At 42.8% G+C, this 15,258-nt stretch overlaps 1 protein-coding gene across 3 annotated transcripts; it reads right to left on the bottom strand.

Moving 5' to 3' along the window:
- Nucleotides 1-138: 138 nt before the first annotated feature.
- On the bottom strand, nucleotides 139-14,978 carry smpd2b (sphingomyelin phosphodiesterase 2b). 3 transcript variants are annotated; one of them, XM_029694905.1, is made up of 11 exons: nucleotides 14,674-14,978; nucleotides 13,256-13,482; nucleotides 13,046-13,142; nucleotides 6,465-6,541; nucleotides 5,596-5,689; nucleotides 5,395-5,484; nucleotides 3,350-3,432; nucleotides 3,128-3,260; nucleotides 2,862-2,966; nucleotides 2,506-2,680; nucleotides 139-2,342 (listed from the first exon to the last, which is right to left on the bottom strand). In XM_029694905.1, exons 2-11 carry the CDS (start codon nucleotides 13,303-13,305, stop codon nucleotides 1,918-1,920), a joined length of 1,329 nt encoding a protein of 442 aa, XP_029550765.1. In that variant the 5' UTR covers nucleotides 13,306-13,482; nucleotides 14,674-14,978; the 3' UTR covers nucleotides 139-1,917. The 3 variants fall into 3 exon arrangements, with proteins under 3 accessions (XP_029550765.1, XP_029550764.1, XP_029550766.1); XM_029694904.1 differs by having other exon boundaries at nucleotides 13,256-13,404; XM_029694906.1 differs by having other exon boundaries at nucleotides 2,527-2,680; nucleotides 13,256-13,404.
- Nucleotides 14,979-15,258: the final 280 nt, after the last annotated feature.

Below are 15,258 nucleotides of genomic sequence, written 5' to 3'. Positions count from 1 at the left end.
TATGCACCCACTACTGTAAGTCATTTTGGATAAGAGCATCTGCTAAAATGACAAACTGTAAAAACATTTAAGTGGATTGTCATTCATTTACAGATCCTAAGAAGTAATCACACTAACACAGTTCACATAAATCCAAATATTTGTATAGATGATTTATTATTTACAATCATGTCCTTCAATTGTCAATAACAATCCATATAATCAAGTGGATTGAATACTGCCTGAAATGTTACCATGGATTGTTAGTAACTATAGCTAATATTGTAGAGTTCCATTTCAACCAAGATGATTCAAAGGAGTGCCAAAATACATTTAACTAGCCCACATCTGTGAAGATAATTTAATGTATCTATGTGTAATATAAAAAACAAATTATTCAGTCTTTTCCCATCATTAATTGCAATAAACTGAACCCCTGAAAGAAGCAGGACAGGGTTACAGTTCTGTGCTTTTAAATTGACGATCTCTGCATATGCAGCACTGGCCTACAGTACATTCAATTACAAGGTAGGTACATTAAAAGCTTTATCTTGCTAATCAAGTGCAGGTACCCAAACAACTTGATCTTCTCAACTCTATGTGAATCGTTACAAGTGTGCATTGATTGGTTACCACATCAATTTGTTAATGTCATAAATAAATCATTAGAGCAAATGACTTGATTAAATCAACAGTTTCTAAAAAAAACACACTACACAAGACAAGCGAATGCGTTCAAATCTCTCCCTTTGGGACAGTGCAGCCACCGCTCAAGAGATCTGATCATCAACCTCCAACACGTCTATGAAATAAAAGCCTACTGTACAGCTCAAGAGGGGAACTGTGCTTTGTCCCCCACAGTCCATTTGAAAAACTGGCCATGTCACAGGAGCTCTTGTCCTGCAGGGCACTCGGATGCTGAATTCCAAATTGACCCTTAAGACTCAACTCCTTAGACACTCCTGCTGATCTGAGAGGACTTGGATAGGTGGAAGCAATATGGTAATAGTTCCACCCATCCAATCAGAAGACAAAGCTACTACAGCAATGCATCTACCTATCCAAGCCTTTCAAATCAACAGGAGTGCCTAGGGTGTAAGGGCTAGGGGGATCAATTTGGAACTTAGTGTAATATTCACAACAACTGAACAAAACATGGCTTCACTAAAAGCAGACGTCATACACCGTCCCCGAGTTGTGCTAAAGAGGCTCTAAGCTGCTATGCACTGTAAAGGAATTCATGAAACAGAGGAAAGAATTGGTCCCACCAACACCCTGAGTGGTGGAATGCAAGCCAGACCTGAGGAACCTCCTAGCGCCAATGCAATCCTCAGGTCTGGACTATAGGAAAGATGTACGTTAAGAATGTGTTTATCACCCGATTGTCTCATGGCCAATTGTCACGAGAAGCTGTCATTGTTCGAGAGGGAAGATGAGTAAGTGCGGCGCAATCCAAAGATTGTCGAGTGGAATTTACAGATGCACAAAGTTAAAACTAAACAAAACATAGCAGCTAAGCACATGAGCAAAACCACTTCAAGAAATGTCCTTTTCTTTCGGTTAAAGTCATTAAGTCAAACCTTATGCTGCATGCTTCTACTGCAGTGAATCCTCAATAGCATAAAGTACATTCAGTCGATGCAGACAGACAAGTCCCAGGACCTCTTTAAAGCTGGTATCCTTAAATGTGAAACCGCCACGTCCATTTGCAATATTACAACAGCAAATAAGTAACTGCAAACACTTTTTCCCCATCGGACATCATTCAATACGCGATAGAACAGCGGCATATGTACTGTAATTTGTTTCATCTTAATCCGCGACGCTCCCCACCGCTGCTTCATCAACAAAAACAGCCATTGGGCATTGTTTCCCCTACTGCAGATACCATCTTTAAGATCAGTTCCTTACCGTTCATTTTATACCCCCCTCCCCCCTCTATTCCTCTGGCTCCAGAGGGCAGGGGTCCTGTCTGTCCGGTGGCCTACAGAGGGGGTTCAGAGGCTGGGCAAGGGGGAATCGCCTCAGGCGCTCCTGGAGGCTCCCCACAGCCAGCCTCATCTGGTCCTCTGCCCCCTGTAGAGACTTCACCTCCATGGTGTAGAAGATGTAGAGCAGGAAGGTAGTGATCAGGATGGCAAAGCACAGCACCCCCAGAAGGTAAAAGGAGGCCCGGGGGAAGGGCTGGTCAGCTCCCAGGGCCAGCCAGGGAACAGCAGCAATGGCCAGCTCCAACAGCAGCAGGGCCAGGCCCATCACCCCGGTACGAGCTGCCGTGTAGCGCATCCTCTCAGCACAGTACAGGCCCACCTTCACCTCAGTACGGGCCTCCGTCACAATGTCCACCAGCTCAGCCAGCTTACCTGAGGGAAGGAGGGAAATAGCAAGTCAAACCCTAGGCCATCACATTTGGAAGATTACTGACAAAATGCATACATCAGCTTTAAGAGTTGTAATGACAATATTAAAAACCTGTAAGTTACACTTCAAATCATTGTGAACCACATCTGGGCTTAGAATGAGTACCTGTAGCACAGTCCTGCTCACCTCTGGTCTCATCTCCTCCTGCCTGCTGGGTCAGGGTCTGCAGCTGCAGCTCTGCGCTCAGGGCCTCGTGGTCAGAGTAAGGGAAGGGATGGTCGGGGACAGAACCCTTGGTGGTTGACAGAGACTCACACTGGATAGACACTCTTCCTGACCCCTGGGAATGACAACACATTTTAGTGTACAAGATGTACCATCAATACAATGATCAATGTCTATTTTATAATAAGTAGGCACATTTAACATCCAGTACATATTGGCAGACTGTTAGTCAAATATGAAAGTTTGTTAGAAACTACAACAAAAGCCAGATATCCAACAATCTCTCCCACTGTCACCTTGTAGAGGATGTAATCTATTCTGATGCCCTTCTCGAAGGGGCAGAGCTCTTTGGGATTGATGAAAGGGTTATCTGCTATAAGAGTGATGCCGTCCTCACAGCCCTACGGTGAAAAGATGATTAAAAGCTTTTCAGTTCATTTTAATAAAGCATTAGAGGCATGTCCACAACTAATAAAACATAATCAACCTCTCCTCTGCAAGATATTTCAGTTCGATTTCAAGTGAAAAAAAAAAAAGAATGACACTGGACTGATCATCATACATCAAACTTAGCAGTCTCTGTGTAACTGTCCCGGAGGCCAGTGTATGTCCGTAGCAACCGGTTGCCAAGGTCCTGGGGATGCAGGTTCAGATCTCCGGCCAAAATCACCAGGTCTGCTCCACTGGAGGTATGACTAACAGAATAGATCAAAATAACACCCATTAAAATGGCACTGAAATAAAATGGCAAGAGGCAGTGTGCATTGAGCGTTAGCTTCCTTACCGAATAAACTGCTGCAGCTCCCAGGCCTGTACCACTCTATGAGGTAAGTAGGAGTCTTTCTCCCTGCTGTACTCTGCATGCAGCTGGACAACACACACAGGAAGAGGACACCACATTGGCGATAGATACATCTCATATGCATCTGTATGCTACAGGTAGAAGTTACCCCTAGGCACAGATCCAGGATCAGCAAACTCCCCAAAATCTAAACCTTAAAAAGGGCAACCTGCAGTTCAAACAACAAAGCGGACTCCCCACCACTGCTGAGGGATGGGTTTGGAGAAATGTAAGCACTCTCAAATTCATTGACAGTGCTAACCATGTGTATGTGACCAATACATTTGATTTGAAAAAGCTTATATATTTAGGGTTCTGATGGGGTACTACAGTTGGAACTAAGCTCATGAGTCATGTACAGTACATTCGGAAAGTATTCAGACCCCTTGACATTTTGTTACGTAACAGCCTTATTCTAAAGTTGATTCAATAGTTTTTTTCCCCCTCATCAATCTACACACAATACCCCATAATAAAGCAAAAACTTTTTTTTTTTTAATGTTTTTTTTATGTTTGCTAGTTTATCACATTTACATAAGTATTCAGACCCTTTACTCAGTAGTTTGTTGAAGAACCACTGGCAGCTATTACAAACTTGAGTATTCTTGGGTATGACGCTACAAGCTTGGCACAAGTGTATTTGGGGAGTTTCTCCCATTCTTCTCTACAGATTGACTCAAGCTCTGTCAGGTTTGAAGGGGAGCGCTGCTGCACAGCTATTTTCAGGTCTCTCCAGAGATGTTTGATCGGGTTCTAGTCTGGGCTCTGGCTGGGCCACTCAAGGACGTGTCCCGAAGCCACTCCCGCGTTGTCTTGGCTGTGTGCTTAGGGTCGTTGTCCTGTTGGAAGGTGAACCGTCGCCCAAGTCCGAGATCCTGAGCAGGTTTTCATCAAGGATCTCTCTGAACTTTGCTCCATTCATCTTTCCCTCGATCATGACTAGTGTCCCAACAACATCCCCACAGCATGATGCTGCCACCACCATGCTTCACCGTAGGGATTGTGCCAGGTTTCCTCCAGACGTGAAGCCAAATAGTTCAATCTTGGTTTCATCAGACCAGAGAATCTTGTTTCTCATGGTCCGAGTCCTTTAGGCAAACTCCAAGAGGGCTGTCATGTGCCTTTTCCTGAGGAGTGGCTTCCGTCTGGACATGCTACCATAAAGGCCTGATTGGTGGTGTGCTGCAGAGATGGGAGAAGCTTCTAGAAGGACAACCATGTCCAGAGGAACTCTGGAGCTCTGTCAGAGTGACCATTGGGTTCTTGGTCACCTCCCTGACCAAGGCCTTTCTCCTCCGATTGCTCAGTTTGGCCGGGCGGCCAGCTCTAGGAAGGGTCTCGGTGGTTCCAAACTCCTTCCATTTAATAATGATGGAGGCCACTGTGTTCTTGGGGTTCTTCAATGCTGCAGACATTTTTTTGGTACCTTTCCCCAGATCTGTGCCTCGACACAATCGTGCCTCAGAGCTTACGGATAATTCCTTCGACCTCATGGCTTGGTTTTTGCTCTGACATGCACTGTCAACTGCGGGACCTTCTATAGACAGGTGTGTGTCTTTCCAAATCATGTCCAATCAATTGAATTTAACACAGGTGGACTCCAAACATGTAGATACATCAAGGATGATCAATTGTAACAGGATGCACCTCAGCTCAATTTCAAGTCTCATAGCATAAGGTCTGAATAGTTATGTACATAAGGTATTTCTGTGTTTTAATCCATTTTGTCATTATGGTGTATTGAGGTAAAAATGTATTTAATCAATTTTAGAATAAGGTTGTATTGTTATAAAATATGGAAAATGTCAAAGGGTCTGAATACTTTCCAAATGCACGGTATAAGTCATTTTCTTAAAAAACAAAATGTATGTAGCAACTACAGATTTCCCTTTAAAACATTATGGAGAAATGAACTAAACTGCCCTTGGACCAGGGCACCATTATCTTATTCCCAGGTGTGGATGAGAAGTCTGGATAGAAACACTTACATGTGTGATGTAGACGTGTGCTGCCAGACTGCCTATGTTTAATATGACCATCCCCACAGCCTTGCCTCCAAACCAGTCTCCATGGTGGGCCTGGAACAGAGGACAGGATACACAGTGAGGACTGAAGAGAATGCCTGACTACCTACCAAAGCCAAACTCATCATACCGTACACACAAATGTCTGAGGACTAGATGACTTACCATGTATGGGTAGCCGTTTAATGAATAGCGGTAGAGAAATGCGTCATGGATTCTATGTCTGGAGAACGTGGCCATTCCACTGCCTATGACTCCACTGGGGAGACAAACAACGTACAGCCTTAAGATACATGTGTAGGCTACCAAATGTTACTAGAGGGTTTGGTCACACCTTACTTTAAGGGTAGGCTACATACAGAAGGCCTTTATAACACATTCATACCTATGTACTGCTTATGAATGTGGTATGCATGGGTTATGAAGTTCTAATGTAGGTACTGTTCAAGTAAAGTGTTTAGTCCCGTTTCTCTTATGTCTAGCAGCTGCAGACATAAGACTGCAAACTACACCAGTCCAGATAAAGTAAATACGCTGAAAAGTGTAATCCACCTCTGACTAAAATGTAAGAACCAACTCACTCAAATCTGCAGACTTAAATATCTCCTCCACTCTTTTAGTGAATTACTGAGAGGATTAGAAACGCAAGGCTTTTGAACTAATCTCAACCCTGTGCCTTGGTATGGGAGGTCAAGCAAGTATTAAGCTTAACTTGGAGAAATTCCATTGCGCAATAGCTAACTAATCTTCCTGCTTTGAGGTCATTCTCTTACAAAATAATTCTTACAAATGAATAGTAATGTTTCTTGTGGTTGACATGAAAACGCAGTGTACAATACAAAGCACAGGGATCAGTGTGTTTGCTGTGTTCCCATTAAATTAAGTCCTTAAATAAATGAAAACTTGGAGTCGGATTTTAAATATTTTCCACATATGTTCTGAGAGTTTATGAAGGGATTACTAGGAAAACTAACTACATGGAGGTCCTATAGGGCCAGCAACACCAACAGATTGAACCAGATTTAAAATGGTACCTTTTGAAGTAATGGGAGTGCGGATGGGTAGAGGAAAGTTTCCTTTTCAAGCAGAGGAAGTCTTTTTCACTCCAGACCTGAAAAATAAACCCAAGGGAACATTGAGAACACACAGTGCCTTCAGAAAGTATTCATACCCTTTGACTTATTCCACATTTTGTGTTACAGCCTGAATAAAACCTTTATTAAATAGCTTTTTTTCCCCTTCTCACAATACCCCATAATGATAAAGTGAAAACATGTTTTTAGAAATGTTAATGTATTGAAAATTAAAATCTCATTCACACCCCTTAGTGAATACATGTTAGAATCACATTTGGCAGTGATTACAGCTGTGAGTCTTTCTGGGTAAGCATCTAAGAGCTTTGCACACCTGGAATGTACAATGTTTGACCATTATTCTTCAAGCTCTGTCAAATTGGTTGTTGATCATAGCTAGACACCCATTTCAAGTCTTGCCATAGATTTTCAAGCAGATTTAAGTTACGACTGTAACTCAGCCACTCAGGAACATTCACGGTCTACTTGGTAAGCAACTTTAGAGCAGATTTGGCCTTGTGTTTTAGGTTATTGTCCTGCTGAAAGGTGAATTAATCTCCCAGTGCCTGGTGGAAAGTAGACTGAACCATGTGTTCATCTAGTATTTTGCCTGTGCTTAGCTCAATTACGTTTCTTTTTTTATCCTGAAAAACTACCCAGTCTTAACGATGACAAGCATACCCATAATATAATGCAGCTCCCTCTATGCTTAAAAATATGGAGAGTGGTACTTAGTAATGTATTATATTTACCCCAAACATAACACCATGTATTCAGAACAAATTACTTTGCCACATTTTTTGCAGTATTACTTTAGTGCCTTGTTGCAAACAGGATGCATATTTTGGAATATTTGGATTTATTCTGTACAGGCTTCCTTTTTTCCCCCACTGTCAATTAGGTTGGTATTGTGGAGTAACTACAATGTTGCTGATCCATCTTCAGTTTTCTCCCATCACAGCTATTAAACTCTGTAACTGTTGGCCTCGTGGTGAAATCCCTGAGCAGTTTCCTTCCTCTCCAGCAACTGCATGAGGAAGGAAGCCTGTATCTTTGTAGTGACTGGGTAAATTGATACACCATCCAAAGTGTTATTAATAACTTCACCATGCTGAAAGGGACATTCAATGTCTGCTTTTTATTTTACACCGATCTACCAATAGGTGCTCTTCTTTGCGAGGCATTGGAAAACCTCCCTGGTCTTTGTGGTTGAAAATCACTTCTTGACTCAGGGACCTTACAGATAATTGCATGTGTGGGGTACAGAGATGTTAAACACTAGTATACCCCACACGGTGAGTCCATGTAACTTATTGTGTGACTTGTTAAGCAAATTGTTACTCCTGAACTTATTTAGGCTTGCCATAACAAAGAGGTTGAATACTTAATTACTCAAGAAACGTCCGCTTTTAATTTTTCATGAATTTGGAAAAACAATTCCACTGACATTATGGGGTATTATGTAGGCCAGTGACAAAAAAATCTAAATGTACTCATTTTTAAATGCAAGCTGAAACACAACTAAATATGGAAAAAGTCAAGGGGTATGAATACTTTCTGAAGGCACTGTACTTGAAGACATTGAATAACAAGCGTTCCGTTAGCAAAGGCTTCACCATGCTAATTTATAGCATCAAGACAAGTGTTGAAAAGCTTGTTCAATAGATAGGGATAACTTTGTGGCGTATATATACACAGTTTAAGTCTGATATTTACATACACCTTAGCCAAATAAACTGAGTTTAAATGTTTCACAATTCCTGACATTTAAATCCTAATAAAAATTCCCTGTCTTAGGTCAGTTAGGATGACCACTTTATTTTAAGAATGTGAAATGTCAGAATAATAGTAGAGAGAATGATTTATTTAAGCTTTTATTTCTTTCATCATATTCCCAGTGGGTCAGAAGTTTACATACACTCAATTAGTATTTGGTAGCATTGCCTTTAAATTGTTTAACTTGGGTCAAATGTTTTGGGTAGCCTTCCACAATAAGTTGGGTGAATTTTGGCCCATTCCTCCTGACAGAGCTGGTTTAACTGAGTCAGGTTTGTAGGCCTCCTTGCTCGCACACACTTTTTCAGTTCTGCCCACAAATGTTCTATAGGATTGAGGTCAGGGCTTTATGATGGCCACTCCAATACTTTGTTGTCCTTAAGCATTTTTGCCACAACTTTGGAAGTATGCTTGGGGTTATTGTCCATTTGGAAGACCCATTTGCCACCAAGCTTTAACTTCCTGACTGATGTCTTGAGATGTTTCTTCAATATATCCACATAATTTTCCTGCCTTCTGATGCCATCTATTTTGTGAAGTGCACCAGTCCCTCCTGCAGCAAAGCACACCCACAACATGATGCTGCCACCCCCGTGCTTCACTGTTGGGATGGTGTTCTTCGGCTTGCAAGCGTCCCCCTTTTTCCTCTAAAAATAACTATGGTCATTATGGCCAAACAGTTCTATTTTTGTTTCATCAGACCAGAGGACATTTCTCCAAAAAAGTAAAATTTTTGTCCCCATGTGCAGTTGCAAACCGTAGTCTGGCTTTTTAATGGTGGTTTTGGAGCAGTGGCTTCTTCCTTGCTGAGCGGCCTTTCAGGTTATGTCGATATAGGACTCGTTTTACTGTGGATATGGATACTTTTATACCCGTTTCCTCCAGCATCTTCACAATGTCCTTCGCTGTTGTTCTGGGATTGATTTGCACTTTTCGCACCAAAGTACGTTCATCTCTAGGAGACAGGACGCGTCTCCTTCCTGAGAGGTATGACGGCTGCGTGGTCCCATGGTGTTTATACTTGCGTACTATTGTTTGTACAGATGAACGTGGCACCTTCAGGCATTTGGAAATTGCTCACAAGGATGAACCAGACTTGTGGAGGTCTCCAATTTTTTTCTGAGGTCTTGGCTGATTTCTTTTGATTTTCCCATGGTGTCAAGCAAAGAGACACTGAGTTTGAAGGTAGGCCTTGAAATACATCCAGAGGTACATCTCCAATTGACTCAAATTATGTCAATTAGCCTATCAGAAGCTTCTAAAGCCATGACATAATTTTCTGGAATTTTACAAGTTGTTTAAAGGCAGTCAACTTAGTGTATGTAAACTTCTCACCCACTGGAATTGTGATACAGTGAATTGAAAGTGAAATAATCTGTCTGTAAACAATTGTTGGAAAAATTACTTTTGTCATGCACAAAGTAGAAGTCGGAAGTTTACATCCACTTAGGTTGGAGTCATTAAAACTTGTTTTTCAACCACTCCACAAATGTACTGTTAACAAACTATAGTTTTGGCAAGTCGGTTAGGCCATTTACTTTGCGCATGACAAGTAATGTTTCCAACAATTGTTTACAGACAGATTATTTCACATATAATTCACTGTATCACAATTCCAGTGCGTCAGAAATTCACATACACTAAGTTGACTGTACTTTTGAACAGCTTGGAAAATTCAAGAAAATTATGTCATGGCTTTAGAAGCTTCTGATAAATGATGTCAATTGGATGTGTACCTGTGGCTGTATTTCAAGGCCTACCTTCAAACGCAGTGCCACTTTGCTTGACATCATGGGAAAATCAAAAGAAAATCAGCCAAGACCTCAGAAAGAAAATTGTAGACCTCAAGTCTGGTCCACCCCTGGGAGCAATTTCCAAACACCTGAAGGTGCCACGTTCATCTGTACAAACAATAGTACGCAAGTATAAACACCATGGGACCACGCAGCCTCTCAGGAAGGAGACGCGTCCTGTCTCCTAGAGATGAACGTACATTGGTGCGAAAAGTGCAAATCAATCCCAGAACAACAGCAAAGGACATTGTGAAGATGCTGGAGGAAACAGGCACAAAAGTATCTATATCCAAAGTAAAACGAGTCCTATATCGACATAACCTGAAAGGCCTCTCAGTAAGGAAGAAGCCACTGCTCCAAAACCACCATAAAAAAGCCAGACTACGGTTTGCAACTGCACATGGGGACAAAGATGGTACTTTTTTGGAGAAATGTCCCCTGCTCTGATGAAACAAATATAGAACTGTTTGGCCATAATGACCATAGTTATGTTTGGAGGGAAAAGGGGGACTCTTGCAAGCCGGAGAACGCCATCCCAACAGTGAAGCACGTGGGTGGCAGCATCATGTTGTGGGTGTGCTTTGCTGCAGGAGGGACTGGTGCACTTCACTAAATACACGGCATCATGAGAAGGAAAATTATGTGGATATATTGAAGAAACATCTCAAGACATCAGTCAGGAAGTTAAAGCTTGGTGGCAAATGGGTCTTCCAAATGGACAATGACCCCAAGCATACTTCCAAAGTTGTGGCAAAATGGCTTAAGGACAACGAAGTCAAGGTATTGGAGTGGCCATCACAAAGCCCTGACCTGAATCCTATAGAAAATGTGTGGTCAGAACTGAAAAAGCATGTGCGAGCAAGGAGGCCGACAAACCTGACTCCGTTACACCAGCTCTGTCAGGAGGAATGGGCCAAAATTCACCCAACTTATTGTGGGAAGCTTGTGGCAGGCTACCCAAAACATTTGACCCAAGTTAAACAATTTAAAGGCAATGCTACCAAATACGAATTGAGTGTATGTAAACTTCTGACCCACTGGGAATGTGATGAAATAAAAGCTGAAATAAATCACTCTACTATTATTCTGACATTTCACATTCTTAAAATAAAGTGGTCATCCTAAATTACCTAAAACAGGGATTTTAAACTAGGATAATACGTCAGGAATTGTGAAAAATTGTATTTAAATATATTTGGCTAAGGTGTATGTAAACTTCCGACTTCAACTAATATATATATATATATACACTGCTCAAAAAAATAAAGGGAACACTTAAACAACACATCCTAGATCTGAATGAAAGAAATAATCTTATTAAATACTTTTTTCTTTACATAGTTGAATGTGCTGACAACAAAATCACACAAAAATAAATCGATGGAAATCCAATTTATCAACCCATGGAGGTCTGGATTTGGAGTCACACTCAAAATTAAAGTGGAAAACCACACTACAGGCTGATCCAACTTTGATGTAATGTCCTTAAAACAAGTCAAAATGAGGCTCAGTAGTGTGTGTGGCCTCCACGTGCCTGTATGACCTCCCTACAACGCCTGGGCATGCTCCTGATGAGGTGGCAGATGGTCTCCCGAGGGATCTCCTCCCAGACCTGGACTAAAGCATCCGCCAACTCCTGGACAGTCTGTGGTGCAACGTGGCGTTGGTGGATGGAGCAAGACATGATGTCCCAGATGTGCTCAATTGGATTCAGGTCTGGGGAACGGGTGGGCCAGTCCATAGCATCAATTCCTTCCTCTTGCAGGAACTGCTGACACACTCCAGCCACATGAGGTCTAGCATTGTCTTGCATTAGGAGGAACCCAGGGCCAACTGCACCAGCATATAGTCTCACAAGGGGTCTGAGGATCTCATCTCGGTACCTAATGGCAGTCAGGCTACCTCTGGCGAGCACATGGAGGGCTGTGCGGCCCCCCAAAGAAATACCACCCCACACCATGACTGACCCACCGCCAAACCGGTCATGCTGGAGGATGTTGCAGGCAGCAGAACGTTCTCCATGGCGTCTCCAGACTCTGTCACGTCTGTCACGTGCTCAGTGTGAACCTGCTTTCATCTGTGAAGAGCACAGGGCGCCAGTGGCGAATTTGCCAATCTTGGTGTTCTCTGGCAAATGCCAAACGTCCTGCACGGTGTTGGGCTGTAAGCACAACCCCCACCTGTGGACGTCGCGCCCTCACACCACCCTCATGGAGTCTGTTTCTGACCGTTTGAGCAGACACATGCACATTTGTGGCCTGCTGGAGGTCATTTTGCAGGGCTCTGGCAGTGCTTCTCCTGCTACTCCTTGCACAAAAGCGGAGGTAGCGGTCCTGCTGCTGGGTTGTTGCCCTCCTACGGCCTCCTCCACGTCTCCTGATGTACTGGCCTGTCTCCTGGTAGCGCCTCCATGCTCTGGAAACTACGCTGACAGACACAGCAAACCTTGCCACAGCTCGCATTGATGTGCCATCCTGGATGAGCTGCACTACCTGAGCCACTTGTGTGGGTTGTAGACTCCGTCTCATGCTACCACTAGAGTGAAAGCACCGCCAGCATTCAAAAGTGACCAAAACATCAGCCAGGAAGCATAGGAACTGAGAAGTGGTCTGTGGTTACCACCTGCAGAACCACTCCTTTATTGGGGGTGTCTTGCTAATTGCCTATAATTTCCACCTGTTGTCTATTCCATTTGCACAACAGCATGTGAAATTTATTGTCAATCAGTGTTGCTTCCTAAGTGGACAGTTTGATTTCACAGAAGTGTGATTGACTTGGAGTTACATTGTGTTGTTTAAGTCTTCCCTTTATTTTTTGGAGCAGTATATATATATATATATATATATCTATATCTATCTGATCGTTGGCAAAATGCCCAGACAGTGGAGACAGCTGTGAGAGTGCTGGAATGGGGTGTAACACAGTGGACCTCCTTCACCAAAATATGAGCAGAACAGACCAGTATGCACCAACCTCTTGCAGCAGGACAATATCATGCTCCTCTCTGCTCAAAAGCTCTCCGATCATGGCGTAGCGCTCCCGACAGTGCTTGCTGAGGTAACGGATACCCCTGAGAACAGGAAGGACAGACAGACAACATTACCACATTATAGCCCTAGTATGTGTGCGATGCAAAAATATATATGCTTACTCTGCACACACTAAAAACAAAACAGCACTCACCAGCAGTTGAGGGAGAAGACTCGGAGCCTGATGGTGTTGCTGTCAGCCATGGTTATAGGAATAAATGAACAGTGATGGCAGACTTCAACGGTGGTCAATGCCTGCCTGTGTGGTTAGGCTAGTCCCTGTGTGGCAGCTGAGGTTAGTCCCTGTTGTGTGGATGAAGCCACATGCCTGGTTAGGATCAGCAGTGAGGACTATGACTGGAACTCCAACAAGACAAAACACTGACAGAGCAGAGTTAGTCAACTTTGAGGCTGAATGCTCTCTAAGTGTCTATAGCCAGCCTAAGCAACTTTTATTGTATGCTCACAATCCTATGTGAGAGAGGAGAGAACATTACTTGGAAGTTCAATAAAACAGCTATGTAAATATACCTGGCAGCACTAAATCATTAACCCACACAGTCCAACAAAGCAGCGGGCCACCACACTCACTGTCTGTCTCCTCTCTTGCAGGGGGGGCATAGCAGACTGACCTAACCTAAGCCAACACACTGCTGACATAGGAGACACACTGACACAGGAATGAGAGCCGGTGAAAAGACCTGGAGGGTTACGTTAGAATGAGAGGCCTTCCACTGAATACAAAGAGTGGGCCTAAGCTTAACCCAGCGTCAATACTCATTACCGTAGTCAACAAAAGCAAAACGCATTCCTAAAGGAGGTCTTTTCTTTGTTTAATAGGTAGGCCATACAAACATCAGGTGAATCCAAAACTGGTTGTATATACCCCTAATTGATGTATGTTTTAATGTGATGATTGGCCTATGTGAATTGAAACTATTATAAAAACATTTTTTTAAATGTTACCAAACACACACAAAGTATCTGATTTGTCAATTTGCGCATGCAATAATGTAACTAGCTAACGTTAGCTATGTATTCAAAACAGATAGATAACCTTGCAGGCAACATACGTTTATGATCCTAAAGTTAGACACAGCCAACTGCCTTCCCTAGGCGCCAGATAGCAATATATATGGCTGAAAAGAGAAGACGTTTTACAATACGAGTTAAATTCTTAGCTAGGCGCCAGAGAGCTCGAGACATCGTTCTACGGGGAGTAGGACTGTCTCGAGACCAGCTTGCTATCCTTAGCGGGCTAATTGACCACCACTACAGCTAGTTTGCAATGACAACCAGAGACAATCTAAGTTAGTGCACCATCAACATGGCTAGCTAACACAACATAAAGCAAAACAGACTTTAGCTAGCTAGCTAGGTAGCAGGCTTTGACTTTCATGACACAGAAACAGACCCTTACTGTTAACTGTTTATAGACTCTAGCTAGCTAACATTAGTTACATAAATGGAGCAGATGGGTGACAACTTGGTGCGAGTTAACTTTAATAATAATATATCAAGCTACCAAATTATTTTAGCTAGATAGCCAATGATTTCAATGAATTTACCAACCTTTACAAGCAGGCTTACTAGCAAGTTCCGTGTGACTGCAATTGGTCACATGTCGAGTGCTGACAAGTCAAGAAAACAGGGTGATACTTTTGCAACCCTGTTCGTCATAATACCTTACTTTGGGTTTTGTTTTATTTACTGACAAACAGCTTGTTTCCAGCCAATGCAGTTGTCCCATCGCTGCTGTGCTTGACCAAAGATTATGAATATTCTGACAAGATACATGTCTCTCCGCCCTAACAATGGGAGTCGTTGTCCACAAAGCGGCACTGTGGGCTGTCTAGCGACCGCCTATCCTTTCTTTGGATTGGTGGACACATCTCAAGCTTGTAATTTTGGGTGGAATATTCGATGAGGGTTGTTGACGTCAACCAACAGTATTCAATGGAGAGAGAGATGCTACGCGACTAGCCTCGTGTCATTAATATGCATAGCTATCTCGAAACAACTCCGGTATAAAGTATTTTTTTTTTCAAACTGTCGTGATGTCACGTGTCCTACTTATATCAGTACACTCGTAACATCGTAAGCATTACGAAACCTGCCCCAGTATTTGTGCGTTAGAGATGTCGTGAATGTATGATG

This window comes from Salmo trutta, chromosome 16, assembly GCF_901001165.1.
Source record: "Salmo trutta chromosome 16, fSalTru1.1, whole genome shotgun sequence".
In the NCBI taxonomy this organism is placed as follows: Eukaryota; Metazoa; Chordata; class Actinopteri; order Salmoniformes; family Salmonidae; genus Salmo; species Salmo trutta.
The sequence above is the reverse complement of the archived record's forward strand: the minus strand, read 5'-3'. Positions and strand labels throughout refer to the sequence as shown.